At 43.6% G+C, this 15,638-nt stretch overlaps 1 protein-coding gene across 1 annotated transcript in view; it reads left to right on the forward strand.

The window, feature by feature from the left end:
• Positions 1-995: 995 nt before the first annotated feature.
• LOC127001126 (tripartite motif-containing protein 5-like) overlaps positions 996-15,638 on the forward strand; it is a 185,300-nt gene continuing 170,657 nt past the window's right edge. The window contains exon 1 of the mRNA XM_050865314.1: positions 996-1,068. Within this exon, the coding sequence (XP_050721271.1) occupies positions 1,039-1,068 (30 nt within the window). The 5' untranslated portion in view covers positions 996-1,038. The remainder of the gene's footprint in view (positions 1,069-15,638) is intronic.

The raw sequence follows: 15,638 nt of genomic DNA on the forward strand, positions 1-15,638 counted from the left end.
GGCTCCAAAACTTTGCATTTCAACTCTAGTTAATATAAGGCCCCTTTCACACTTGTCCGCGCTTATATAGCGGACGCGGACCTTCCCGCGTATCCTTTCAGACGGCGCGGGTGAAAAGTGAAAACTGGCCGCCACCCGCACGAAGGTGGAAGGAGAAAGACAGGAAAATGTAATGAAAGTCAGGGAAAGCACGGTCATCTGGAGGAAAGGAGAGACAAAAATAGAGCTGGAGGAGGAAGGGAGATAAAGGAATAAAATGAAAGACCAAAAATTAAGATAGATGGCAGAGTGAAAAGAAAAAAAAGGAGAGAAGGGAGAAGGAAGATGAGGAAGTAAACACGAGGGAGAAGAGCATCAAAATTCTTCCTATAAATAAAGTTGAAAATAAAAAGTGCAATCACATTGAAATCAACCAGGATACTAAATGAGTTTTCTTCGGAGATGCGCGGGCCGCGGACATGGCGTGTGAAAACATACATTGAACACTACCCTTTGCTGCTATGCGGGCCCGCAGATGACCCAAGGGGGGGCCGCGTTGACGTCGATCCGCGGCGTGTGAAAGGTTCCGTAGAAAACACCAGTCATAAGTTGACGCGGGTCCGCGTTATAAGCGCGGACAAGTGTGAAAGGGGCCTAATTAAGTTGAAGGTGTCAGTCGAGCTTGTTTTTAATTAAAGGAGTCAATTGATCGTGTTACACTGGACTGGTTTGATTACTGTACATTGCAAAGTTACACAACAAAGGAGGCGCCAGAAGAGGCGACGCGCTTTCGTAAACATTAATAATTATCTCGTATTTTCAAGAGTAAAAAAAAAAAAAAGTCCTTGAATTGGATTTTGAAAGCGTTTCCATGACTGTTGAAGGTTTGTAGAAAAGATATATGAAGAGGCAGTGATGTTTCATAAGGTAATGAGATACTGGCACGGTACTAAAACGAATCTTAACCTATTTATTACAGTGACAGTCTCCTTGCTCAGCGCTGCCTCCCGGCCACGGCGACCAGTGTTCGTACCCTCAAACACTCACCGTCACGGCGCCATGGCGGCTGCAGGGAAGGGCCGCAGCACGGTGAGTTCCCCCTCCAGCAGCAGTGTGTGCGGGGCGGGAAGGAATGTGGTTCTCACCTGGTAGGGCCACACCAACCGGCAACCAGCCTAGACTAGGCAGGGAAGGCAAGGCCCAAAAGTAACAGTCAGACACCCCGCCAGTCAGGCGAGCAGGCAGCACTCCTGATACAAATGACATACAGTGACTGGTTGTGTGTGTCTTCCAATTAAAGGATACGGTGAATATGGAGTCACTACGCTCCAATATTGCCCCACGAGAATAATAATCTTTTCAAGGCTTCATACTGTTGTACTTCTCTAGTTTTACCGGCGCAGCATACAAGTTGGGGGGTGCTCCCTGATTAGGAGGGGGGTCGAAGGGGGCGAAGTCCCCACCGTTAGAGGTTAGGTTATGTAAAATTCGGTTGTAGTAGTTTAAAAATGCTCCCCACCCAAAACCCTGATTTCCACGGGTCCCCAAGATCGTTAGGGAAGGGATTAGGCCTTTTCTTTACTTTTATACTTGCGCCTTCATATTATGGTTGAGGGACATGTATTTCGTCCCTTAACTATAATAAGGAGGCGGAATATTGTATTTTGGAGGCGGAGTGACTCCACAATTCCCAAAGGGGACAGTTCTTTACTCAGAAATGGCTGTAACTTAGACTTAAAAGTTGGAAGGCTTTGCTTACCTAGTGATGGCATAAGAGGCAAGGGAGCTACCGTAGTATCGCTCATAAGGGTTGTCTCTTCTCAATTGGCTATGAACATGCCGGTCGTATTTGTCTTTAAATGCACTAACACTCACTAACTCACAACCTCCTCCGGCAAACTGTTCCACCGATTCACCACTCTCGAGGAGAACATTTCTTTGGAGTGTTCTGTGTCGTTTTTCCAGTTGGAGGGAGTGACCTCGGGTCCGAAGATTGTGGAGTGCCTAGGGGCAGCCAGCTTTAGGTGGTCTTCATCTCCCCCAATATGGTCAAAGCCTTTCAGGATCTTAAAACACCTCAATTATATCTCCCCTGATCCTCCTCTCCTCTGAAGTAGTAAGTTTCTGTTGTCTCAGTCGTTCTTCATACATAAGGTGGGCCATAGGGTACCAGTTTAGTGGCTCTTCTCTGGACTTTTCTAGTTTTACAATGTCTTGCCTGGTGGTTGGTGACCAGGCCTGGATGGCAAACTTCATACGGGGACGAACAAGAGATTTATAAAGCAACAGCATTATTTCTTCGTCTTGGCAGGTGAATGTGCTCTTTATTCTCCCCAGCAATGAGTTAGCAGCGGCTGCTGCTTTAGCCACCTGTGCTGAAGGTTTTAGATCTGGTGTTATGAGAATGCCCAAGTCCTTTTCCTCCTGGGTCTGCACTAGGGGGGTGTATCCCATGTGCTACTGATGGCACGTATTTCTCCTCCCAATATGCATGGCTTTGCATTTATCCTCATTGAAACTTAGGAGTTATTTAGAGCTCCACTCCTGGAGTTTATTAAGATCAGTCTGCAAAATATGTTTATCGTGCAGGGTTCGTATTCTTCTGTAGATTGTAGCGTCGTCAGCAAATAACTTCCCACATGACTGAACATCACTGAGCAAATCATTTACAAGTACTTATTTGGAAGAGAACAGGGCCAAGAACACTGCCTTGCAGCACTCCACTCCAAACCCCTCTCCAGCTGGAAGCAGTCCCTCAGAAAGCTGCTGATCCAATTTGCCACCTGACCATCAATCCCAGCAGCTCTGATCTTACAGAGTAGCCGAGTATGGGGAACTGTGTCAAATGCCTTCCCAGTCCAGGTATAGGTACCACATCAACACAATCACCCTCATCTAATGCATCTTCAAGGTCCATGAAATATTCCAAGAGCTGTGTTAGACATGACATACTAGACTGGAAATCATGCTGATGTTGACTCAAGAAACCTTTCTCCAGGTGGTCTGAGATTGCCTTCTTTATGATTTTCTCCAATATTTTGCATGGAACATATGTAAGGCTCACTGGGCGGTAGTTTGTAGGGTCAGTCCTGTTGCCTTTCTTAAAAATGGGGGTAATATTGGCTTTGGTCCAGTCAGCAGGCACACAGCCCCACCTCAATGTTTTTCTGTACATTATTGTGAGTGGCTTGCACAGTTCAGAGGCATACTCAAATCCTTGAGAACTATAGGGTGAACACCGTCAGGTCCAGGAGAAGATGGAGTTTTGAGCTCTGAGAGGGTTTTTTTCACAACAGCTTCTGTTATTTCACAATTAATTAGTTTTTCACCCTGATATGAAGTTCTCAGGTGTGGAGGAGATCCTCTCTCTCTAGTGAACACCTTCTCAAACTCTTCGTTAAGCAGTTCGCATGCATCAGCAAGCGTCACAGTAGTGTTGCTGTTTTCATCCTTCAGTGTCATTACTTCTTCCTTGTTGGTAGTCTTGCTCCTTGCATATGCATAGAAAGCCCTGGGGTTTGACTTTGTCTCCCTGGCAAGGTTTAACTCAAAGTTATATTTGGCCTTTTGCACAGCTGTGGTACAGGTAACTCGATTTACACGAGTATTGTGTCCTTGTAGAGGTCGTGTAAATCAAAAACAATGTAAATCAAACAAGAGGTAGGTTTCTATCAAAAAATAAATATTCACTTCATTCAGTGGAGAGAGAGAGAGAGAGAGAGAGAGAGAGAGAATGTATCCATATCACCAAGATATCCACTCAGGCACTCAGTCTCAGCCTCACTCGTGTGAGGAAGAAATGAGGGACACCTTGAGCGACTGGTTAGTATTGGTACCGGTACCGAGCCGTCTGGTACCAGTACCATACCATATAGCTGATACTGTTAGTACCGGTACTGGTACCGGTACCCGCTGAGTAGCGTGGCTGCCGTGGCAGCATGGGCACTGTATTGTTGTTCAAGTGGCGTGTGCGAAGAACTGAGCCCAGCTGTGTCACGTATGGCGCCGTATGAGTCCAGTTGCGTGAGACATCTGGTGGCCACTCCATAAAATATCGCGTATAAATAAAAAAAAGTGTAGATTAAACATTTATTTGGATTTTGGACCCCGCGTTATTTAAAAAACGCGTAAACGAAACTCGCGTAAATCGAGAGTTACCTGTAACTTGGTTTCTAATCCGGCAGTATGATGCATAACTCCCTCATGTCCTCCTCCTGAATTTTTTCCATGCTTCTTCCTTCCTTTTGATTTCCCTCATCACATTTCTAGTCATCCATTTGGGCTTCAGCTGTTGATTTCTTTGTGAAGAAAAGTACGGGGGAACACACTGCTGGACGACTCTGTCATGGTGCCTTAAGAAAGTTTCCCAAGCTTCCTCAACTGATTTTTCAGTTAGCTCCTCTTCCCACTGAACATCCCTGAGCAGTTGACAAGCTTGCACATAGTCCCCTTTGTGGAAGTTTCTCTTAAAATTATTATCACAGGAAGTGGCATAATTTCTAAGGCACAACATAAAGTTCAATACACAATGATCACTAGCTACAACTGGAGCTTCATAATGTAAATTCTCTATATCTAGGTATTCTTTGGTCAGAATGAGATCAAGGCAGGATGGTTCATCATTTCCTCGCACTCTTGTAAATTCACGCACATGTTGGTATAGAAAAGCATCTTGACAAACATCATAGAATTTAACTTGCTCACTGTGAGCTCCTCCAGAAACCAAATCGTCTTCCCAGTTTATTTCCTTATAGTTGAAGTCTCTGCAGATAAGTACTTGTTCCTCGTCAGTGTTGCTTAACATTAAGATGTATTCCCTAATCCTTTCATTATATACATACATCAGGAGCATTGGGGGGACAGTACATGCATGCTATCTTGATTTTTGTGCTGCCAACTTTGACTTGACATGTGGAGGCTTCAATATCTTTCCAAGCACCACTAGGAGGGTACTCCTGGACAAGTTAATCCTTCCTGACAAGGATGAGAACTCCCCCTCCTCCCCTTTCCTGTCTGTCCTTGCAAAATGAAAAGTAATTCTTGCAATCAAGGAACTGAGAAATTAAATGCTCTGCTGTTAGCTTTGTTTCTGTGACAAGTTTAATGTGTGGATTTTTCTTCTTAATATATACACAGAAAAGATTCCCCTTTGCAGAATTTAAACCATCAGTGTTTGTATATACACACTTAAGACTATTTATATTCATTGAATTTATTAATGGTTGCTTCCCTGGGCTGAATTTGTTATCTTTATCAGTTTCAGTCTTTTGCTGAGTATTTTCCACTTTCTGTCCAAAACTCCTCTCTAGAAGCTCCTTGTTTTTTTTGTCTCTTTCCTTTGCCAGTCGAGCATGGGCTTGTCTTTCTTTATATGTGCGGTTAGGTAGAATCAGCACATTCTTCCTCTTTGCAGCAGGCATGTCCCTCAATCTTCCACCTTGGCTTAAAACATTCCATTTCTGTGTTTCTGATTGTAGGGTTATCTTAAGTAGCCAAGGCCTGTGGTGGTTGCTTGCCTGCCGCCCCTGAGCAGGGTTAATCCTCATAACTTCTTTGATACTGACATCTTCGACTCCCTAATCCCTAATGATGTTCTCCACCTCCTTCTTATCTTCCTCAAGACGTTCAGCTGGCTCAGCTGCTGATGACTCCTCTAACCCGTGAAAAATTAAATTTGCATTCCTACGTTGCACTTCTCTTTCGTCAGCTTTAAATTCCTCTAACTGTTCCCAAACTGCCTCCTTAAACTCAGGACTTCCTCTAAAGTTTGTCTTTTCTTCCACTGTTGTCACCTTCTTTTTGACCCCTGCCATTTCTTTCTTCATTTCTCTCATCTTGTTTCGTAAATCATTGAGAAAATCCTTGGCTTTAAACAGGCTTGGCACATCACCGGCACACAAATTACATAAGAAAGGACTGTTGGAATTTCTGAAATAGGCAAAAACTTCCTTTACCATACCTTGGCATGAACCATGAAACCATGTCTCACAGCCATCACACATCACCCAGTCTCCTGAACCTGCACCACGGCCCTGGCTGCACCTTCCTTTTGGTCCTCCTCCACAAGTGTAGGTCTTTGGGCTGCCAGTGGCACTGAGGTTGGTTGAGCGGCATTGTTGTGGCGTTTTGTTGTCTACGCCTCCTGTGTCATGGCTGCCAGCTTGAGAGTCTGATGCCCCAACCCCTGTACATTTGGGCCTTCCTGCCTGGCCAACGTTTGACATTTTTCCTGATTTCCCAATTTCACACCTTGGTACCCTTATCAACTATCACACCTAGACTCCCTGCCAAAAAGCCTCACTGGTAGGCTGGGAGCATTAACCACACCACAGGGCAAGGAGTTCCATCACCAAATCACCTGACATGAGAAGAATCGCCTACGATCTTCTATTTCAGTGTGTTGCATCAGGATCTTGAATTGGTGGCCTCTAGTGCCCACTGGTGGGGACTGAAAATATCAGAAGGTCGAACAGAGCATAGACCATGGAATATTCTGCAGCAGTAGATCATGTCTTGTCCCAACATTCTACCTTTGACTGAAAAAGGTCAAGCCTGTCCAGTCTGTCAGCATAAGAGATCATTTAGTCCATCAACCTGCTTAGTCCACCTATGTTGCACAGATTCCAACCACAAGTTCATTTGGTGTACCATCAAACGTGTACAGAGGTTGAAGACTATGGGCTGTATTCTTAAATCAAACTTCTATAACCACAGTCCCCACACATCCGACAATGATATTCTTAAACAACCATCGTGCCCGTGGCTACCACAGTTCTGACAGTCATGAATGGTGTATTCTTATACGCCACCTCTGGGACCGTGATACCGATCAAAGCACCAAATTGTCGGGAGACTTTGTCGGGTCTGTCACCTCTTCTCACAAATATTGTGGGGCGTGTTATTTTGTGCCTGATTTGCATGTTCACAACATCTTTGAGGATGCTAGATGTTCAGAACACTTCTGCTACTCTCCCATAAGTGTTAAGAGCAAGTTGAGTAAAGAGCAGTGCCTCATATTCATCAAAACAAGCAAAGAAGAGAGATCGTCTTCGCTGCCCCACCAGGGGGCGCAAGCCCTCCTGGACCCCCCACGGATCCCAACGGGATACTAATCATCTATCTACAACAATATATGAGACCGTACAAAGAAAATTATTCTCTTGGGGTTAAGCGCGGAGTGATTCTCCATATCTACCAATAAATCTTCCCTTTTGTAATGATAGACTACTACCCATATCAGACAACATGACATACCGTTTTTCGAAAATATCTTTCAAACGAAGACTCGGATCAGCATGTTCCTTTGGCACAGATTGTTTCACACACTCCGCTAGTCTTTGACACTATTGTGCATTGCCAGATGCGGTTAATTATGGCGTTTACTCTTGACTCTGATGGCAAAACCTGCGTGAGCCACTTACACATTCGGACAGGTGAGGCGTGACGTATTTGTGACGTGTATCCACCACCTACCTCCACCCCTGGCTTCCCTTACTCCTATCCCTCCCTTTCCCTCCCTCCGCTCCTCCTCCTTCTCCCCCGCAGTCTCTCTCTCCCTCCGCCCTCTATCGTCCCCATACCTCCCCCCCCCCTCTCTCTCTCTCTCTCTCTCTCTTGGTGTACATGCGATGTGAAGCTTTGCACACATTTGACTTGTCTACAATGGCGGATAACTCGAAAGTATGTGCTAAGTATGGTCTGGTGTTTTATGCACACGACCCTGATTCCTGCTCCAGAGTAACTGGATGTTGCTTAAGTGCTGTATGAGGTTTGTTTGGCAATTATACACCCATTGGAAGTTGTATGAGTATATGACCTTCCTTCCCACAGACGCTTGATCATTTATAGGAAATCGCGTAGGAGACGGAAAGGAATAAGGGTGGAATTGAAGCGGGAATTCATTGCAGAGTAAGAACGTGAAATTTGGGGGGCTCCCGTGGTCCCGTGGTAGATTCTCTGCCTTGTGCTTCGGCGGGGTGCTGAGGTGTGGGTTCGAGACCTATCAGTTACCATGGGGGTGGAAAGGTGGGCTCTTTCCGACACCCTCAGCCCCGTTGTTGGGCCTCCTCCTTGAAAGAATTGGGTATCTCTCTACCAGCCGTCTGAGGGGTTGCGCGGCATGCTCTGCCTTCCTCCATTGGGGTGTATCCCCAACGAACTAAAAAAAAAAAAAAAAAAAAAAAAAGAACGTGAAATGAAGCTGGAGAAATATGACTTTATTCTGATATTAGAAAAGACTGTCATACGATATGGGTTCATGTAGACGTGTTAAAAAGTCATAGCACACAAAAAAAGACTGCGAGTATATGATGGGTATATTAATAAAGTAAATAACTAACCACATATGTTACTTTAATATTCATCACCATCGACAAACAGGTCATCCTCGTCATCACTGTTGATGCTGATGCAGACGGCATATGATTTCTATTTATCTGTCATTCATTCAAGTCATACGTGTGCATGGATTCATATCTCGAGTACAGCGCAAGAAAGAGAGAGAGAGAGAGAGAGAGAGAGAGAGAGAGAGAGAGAGAGAGAGAGAGAGAGAGAGGGGGGGGGGTCTGGGGGGAGAAAGAGGGCGGGGGGAGAGAGAGTGCGGGGGAGAGGGAGGAGGGTAGGAGGGAGGGATGGGGGTAGGGGGAGCCAAGGGTGGAGGTAGGTGGTGGATACACGTCAGAAATACGTCACGCCTCACCTGTTCGAATGTGTAAGTGGCTCATGCAGGTTTTGCCATTTCAGTCAAGAGTAAACGCCATAATTAACTGCATCTGTCATTGCACTATAGCGTCAAAAATTAGCAGAGTATGTGAAACAATCTGTGCCAAAGTCCCATGCTGATCTGAGTCTTCGTTTGAAAGATATTTGCGAAAAACGGCATGTCATAGGGTCTGATATGGATAGTAGGTTAAGTTATGTATTAGATTAGGTGTAGGCATGTTTGGGCGCCAGGTGGAGACATGTTGACCCAATAATGCTGTCCTGTATTAAGCCCGGTGATCCATAATTGGATAGAATATCCCACATGGTGCCCAATACAAGGGAAAGTATAGACGCAGCAGTGATTGCAAAACTTGAATATGTTTGTGAAAACTCAATAAAACAGGAACTAAATAAATAGTGACGAGTTGAAGTTAAATAATTACTCCGTAATGTTTATAACACATTTACATATAGCTACCATTTGCAGCGGCTATGAAATGAGTATTAAAATAAATTATTCCATCTTATAGAGAAAAGCCTCCTGAACACGATGGTGTATACAGATTTTTCATAAAACGTCATATAAGTGAAGCACGGAACTATTTATAAAAACATTTCAACTCATCACTCGCTTGCTCCGACGCGCCGACAGGGGTGGGTAGGAGGCTATACTTGTTTGCGGCATTTTGCAGGCCTCATTGCCATGACAACCCTCGCCTCGCCTTGCTTTTCGTGTGGCCACAGAAACTCACCTTGCCGCTCTCGCTCTCGCTAGCTTTCTTGCTCCCTGTGTGGCCGCGGCCTCATCAGCCAGTGGCATTGTAGAGTGATGCTATAGTTTCCCAAGCCTCCTTTTTTCTGTTTTATCATTGCATGATCTGTTCTTCTGTCAAATACTACTGCTTGGTGTCTCTACAAGCTCCAGAAGTAGAGCAGCTTCATTTTGGGATGAATAGCGCTTAGTTTCCTCCATTGTTGACTTGAACACAGCGTGCAGGGTATCAGGCGCAGTCGGCGTTTTGACCGTCAGAACGTTTAGATGGACCAAACAACAAGGGACATTGTTACCAATTAAATTTTCTCGTGCCGCCAGTGTTACCAAATCCCACCCGAGAAATCCGAGTGTTTAACCCTTTCCTTGCGCGTGGTGCGGACGCGACTATCCCCTCAGGCGCAGTCGGGCAGCCCAATGGGGGGTCTCTTTTAACCTCTGTATCTCAAAAACTATTCATCACAGCTAAAAACCAAAAACAACATTGGAAAGAGGAGGTCCAGATCTATAGGAGTCAGTCATGTATGCCTCTCTTGTGAACGTACATGCACGTTCAGGGAGTGTTGAATGTTAACACTTACGTCGGTGTGCGGATGATCAGCCATATTGAGGGAACTGCAGACATCTCTCCTTCAGATTCTGGCAAGGGACTATTGCCAACTGCAATATTTACAACTATTTGGTCAAAGAATCAGTCAGGTGATAGGTGAAGCTATGCAAAAACATCCACCAGTTACTCGTCCGTAGATTTGCTACGCTGGGCTGAAATGATTTTCCACCAAATTTAGTGAAGAACCCATTCGATTGGCAATCCTGTGTTGTGAGAATTAGTGTTGGAACACTCTCATACATGGGAGATTTGAGTGCGGGTGGAGCTCGCAGCGAGCGTTTAGCAACACCAGCAAGTACGCCTAACGCTCACTGCGAGCGTTTAGTAATGAAAGGGTTAAGAATATGCAAATTGTGACAACCCGAACATTAGTGTGTGTGGGGACTGTCGTTGTTGTTGCCAATTTCGTGAGATTTAAGAATACGGTCCTATCTATCATGGCATGCTGGTGTCTTGCAAACTGGAGATGGACACACTTATTAAAGGAGAATCTAAGCCCCCAGGAGAAGGCAGTGGCTGACAGCATATCAATACTACTTTGCATTTTATGTGAAGCTTCTGGATCTGGATCTTAATGCGCAGGGCACCTTTCAGGTGCATAACACGCATATTTGTGTTGGCTGTTGGGGGGATGGGGGAGCCGAGTGTGCAGGGGAGGGAAGTGAATCAAATGTAATTGTTAGTGTTGGTGTGTTGTGGTGACAAGTGAATGTGTATGTGTTTTCTGAATGAGTCTATTGTACCGCAGTCTAAAATCTGTTGAGGGAGGCTGTTCCAGTCACGTATGGTGCGTAGAAAGTATGAGTGCTTGTATGCGTCAGTGTTAGTGTGATATGTTTGGCATTTATGGATGTGTGTGGTATGAGTATGTTGACTGTTTGCCTTGTGTAGGTATGAGTGTGGATCAATGTCAATGTGAGTGTTTGTGATCTTGTACATAAGTGTAAGTCTGTGTGCTTGTCTGCGTATGTGAAGAGGGTCCATGTTTATCTGTTGTTTGATCCGTGTTGTGATTCCAGGCATTCGAGTGTAATTGTTTGTAATGAACCTAGCCGCCTTGGTGTTGATTTGTTCTAACCTATCAATGTTTCTGTGTGTGTAAGGATCCCACACCGTGGAGCAGTATTCCAGTGTTGGTCTCACAAGTGTGTCATAGGCTATGTGTTTAATGTCAAGTGTGCAGTTATGTAAATTCCTCCTCAGGAACCCCAGTGTTCTGTTGGCTGTGGCACTGATATGGTCTATGTGAGTGTTGAATTTCAAGTTAGTTGAGAGATGGATACCAAGATACTTGTGTGTGTGAACTGATTCTAAATCTGAATTGTGGAGAGTGTAAATGTGATGGATGGAGTTGTGCGGTCAGGGTAATTTTAATAGTTTGCATTTGTCTGGTCGGAAGTGCATCTGCCAGGTGCGTTCCCACCGCTTGAGGGCATCCAAGCCGTTTTGTAGTAGTCTGCAGTCGTCAGTAGTCTTTACTGCTCTAAACAGTAAACTATCGTCGGCAAATAGTCTAGTGGAAGAGTTAGGCGTTGATAGCGGAAGATCGTTAATGTACAGGAGGAAAAGAAAGGGACCTAGAACGGTGCCTTGTGGGACACCTGAAGAAACAGGGACAGTGTCAGAAGAAGATCCGTCAAGAAGAACACGTTGAGTCCTGTTAGTAAGAAATGCAGTGATCCAGTGAAGAATAGGTCCTGAAATACCGTAGTATTTCAATTTTAATGTCAGTCTTTTGTGCGGGACTTTGTCGAAGGCTTTGGTAAAATCTAAAACAATAGTGTCACTTGTTTAATGTCATGTCGGTCAAGTAGCCTCGTAATGTCGTGATATGTAGTAATGAGTTGCGATTCACATGAACGTTTAGGTTGAAAGCCGTGTTGTGAGTCAGTAAGGATGTTTACGTCAAGGTTAGTCATTATGTGTTCGAAAATTTTACTTGGAATCGATGTTAGTGAGATGGGGCGATAATTGCTGGGTCAGTCCTGTCACCTGTCTTAAATAAAGGATTAATATTTGCCAAAAGCCAGTCAGAGGGTAATAAGGTGGATGATAGAGATTGGGTGAATATGGCCTGAAGGATGGGGGCAAAGAATTTAAGGATGAAGGCAGGAATGTTGTCGGGGCCAGTGGATTTGGCTGTGTCGAGTCCTTCCAGTAGTTTCTGTACTCCGTTAGTTGTAATGTCAAGGGTAGCTATCGGGGGGGAAGGGACTGTGTTGCATATGCTTGGTCATGACTGGATAAAGGAGCTAAATGGAAGTAAAGTTTAAGATCATCAGCAAACATTTTGTATTCAAATTGGAGTTGAGAACAAGTGTGGTTTATAAAGATAAGAAACAGGAGTGGTCCAAGCAGGGTTGGCAATGATTAAATCAAATGGATTTAATTAAATGATTAAATCATTGATTTTTTTACTGAAAAATCATTATATTTTAATTTTTTAAATTTTTTTGACAAAAATATTTCATTAGTTAAATGATATTCTCCAAAGATGGTAAAGTAAAACAACCTATTCATGTGCAATGATTCATTTATTTTCTCCAAGGTATATATATAAAAAAAAAAAAATCCTACTTTATTATATTCTATTGCTTTAATGTTGTCAACTTGCCATATGTTTTTACTAGGAAAAAAATCAGCCTCCTTTAGTGTTTACTAACTTGGCAGGCAATGCATCATAATAATAACTAAGGTTAGCAACTAACCAGTAACAGAATAAAAGTAGATATTCTTCTTTATCATCATCATTTCATCGACGCCTGCTCCTAGGAGCTCACACCAGGGGATGGCCATGGCAGAAGAGCTTCCAACTTTCTCTGTCCAGACACTCCCTCCTTGCCTGCTCAAAGTTTCTCAAAGATCTTTCCCCCCTCTCCCTAACATACTCTTGCACCCTATCCATCCAGTTCATTGTAGGTCGGCCTCTAACATTCCTCCTCTCTATCTCACTCACATACACCCTTCTGGTCATCTTACTCTCCTCCATTCGCTCCATGTGGCCAAACCACTTTAAGGTCTGTCGCTTCACTTCTTCCACCACTACACACTTCTTCCCTTCATCCCTGTGACACATTCCAAAATGCTCGTACACACTTTCATTACTCATTCCATCCATTGTACTCACACCACAAGCACTCCTCAAATAACTCATTTCCACTGCCTGCACTCTAGACCTCTGACTTTCATTCCAGGCCCACGTTTCACTTGCATATGTGAGGGTTGGTACTATTATTGTATTTCTCAAATCCCTCTTTACCTCCATGCTCACACTTCTGCCATTCATGATTCGTCCCAAAGACCCTACCACCCTTCTTCCTTGCAATGCCCTTTCTCTTATCTCTCCCTCCATACCACCATGCTTACACATAACTGATCCAAGGTACTTAAACACATTGACCTCCTCCATTTCTTCACCATTCAAAATTATTTTGCATTCTTTTTCACATTCAATTCCCACTCTATATGGGCATACAAAATCTACAACCTCACTTCTACTTTGCTCACAAACCATCACTTTACTTTTGTTGACATTTACTTTCAGCTTTCTCCTATTACAGACTCTATCAAAAATACTGACCAAATTTTGTAGGTCACTCTCATTTTCTGCACTGAGCACCGTGTCATCAGCAAACAGTATTGAATTCAGCACCCACTTCCTTCCCTCATCGAACAGTCTTACTCGAACTTCTCCAACTTTGCCCTTAATTTCTCTAATAACACCATCCATATAAATATTGAATAACCATGGTGACATGACGCACCCTTGTCTTAAGCCCACTTTTATCTCAAAATGTTCACTTGTTTCTCCAGTAATTTTGACACATGCAGATGCATCCTCATAGAAAGACTTTATTGCATGAAGCAGTTTTCCTCCCACACCATAAATCTTTAAAACATCCCACAATGCAATCCAATCAACTCTGTCGTAAGCTTTTTCCAAATCCATGAAGGCAGCGTATAGTTTCTTTCCTTTTGCTATTATTTTTTCTACTACCATCCTGAAGGAAAATATCTGATCCACACATCCCCTTCCCTTTCTGAAGCCTCCTTGTTCTTCACTGATTCTCTCTTCTGTAAGTCTTTGCACCCTCTCTATTATGACTTTTCCATATACCTTTCCGGGTATACTCAGGAGACTTATACCTCTATAGCTCCCACATTCCCCTCTCCTGCCCTTCCCCTTGTAAACTGGAACAATGATGGCTTTCGTCCAGTCTGCTGGCACCCCCCTTGCCTCCCATGCTACTTCACATATCTTGACCATCCATTTAACAACTACATCTCCTCCACACTTCAACATTTCTGCTGTGATTCCATCAATTCCTGCTGCCTTTCCGTTTTTTAATCTTTTTATTGCCTGATTTACTTTTTCATATGTTATACTTCTTTCTTTATATGCTCCTCCTCTACCTCTACCCAAAACTGCTGCCGTTACAGCTGCTGGACGTCCATCCTCAAAATTCATTAAGTTTTAGAAATATTCTCTCCATCTCTCTTTCACAGCTTCCCTGTCTTTCAACATCTTTCCATTCTCATCCATAACTTCATTTATTTTACTTGAGGAGATATTTTCTGCATTTCTTTTGTTTTTTACTTCTTTCCAATATGATTTTCTGTTCCCTTTATATTTTTCACTTAGTCTTTTTCCAAAGTCTTCATCAACTCTCTTCTTACTTTCTTTTATTGCTTGTTTTAATTTCATTTTGTATTCTCTATATTTCTTTTTCCTTTCCCTTTTTACTTGTTCAGACACATTTCTTTCTTGAGTTTTCTTAAAAAGTTCCCTTTTCTCTTTTACTATCCTCCTTATCTCTTCTGTCCACTCCGACCTCTAGTTTTTAATTTGTTTTTAGCTAAGATAAAGTTTTTTGTGGGGGGAGGGGGTGCAAACCCCTCCCCCCCAACCAGCTCATATCAGGGGCTGGACTGACTGCTCACCATAGGGCAGGGATGCAGGACCCTTGGGGGGATTAATCACCCGGTTACCCAAAGAAAGAAGCACAAACAGGAGAGAGAGAAAGAGGGGAAAAACAGCTTGGGGAGGTTGAGGACGCTGCATTCCTCATTCAGATAGACTTGCTGCTACCCAATTAGGGGAAGGAGGAAATATGTTGATATCTTGCATACAGTCATCTTCAGTAGTAAGGATTAAGTCTAAAATGTTTCCTGACTTGATAAAGGTAGGTTCTAAAACCCATTGGTGGAGTCCCAAAGTTTGGTTAAGGACCATGATGTCACAAGCAGTAATGTTATGGTCTGGCACCACATCATTCCAAGAGATGGAGGGCAGATTAAGGGGGGCGACTAAGGGTATTTTTTTACAAATATATTTGAAATCGGACAAATACGTTTTTTTCGCTCAGCATGGCTGGGATAGCCAAAATTGCCATGTGATGAGGTTTGTTTTCATAAAATTAAAGACCCTCACCCCTGGAAGCCATATTTAAATGGCCCGCGCTATTGCGTCATAGCCTGACTCGCACGCCAACACATGCTGTATCATTCAGTGCTCATATGTACATAAAATTTGCATTAGAATATTTTTTTTCTCCGTAAATTTTGTCATCTGTC

The sequence above is a fragment of the Eriocheir sinensis genome, chromosome 20, assembly GCF_024679095.1.
Source record: "Eriocheir sinensis breed Jianghai 21 chromosome 20, ASM2467909v1, whole genome shotgun sequence".
Lineage (NCBI taxonomy): Eukaryota > Metazoa > Arthropoda > Malacostraca > Decapoda > Varunidae > Eriocheir > Eriocheir sinensis.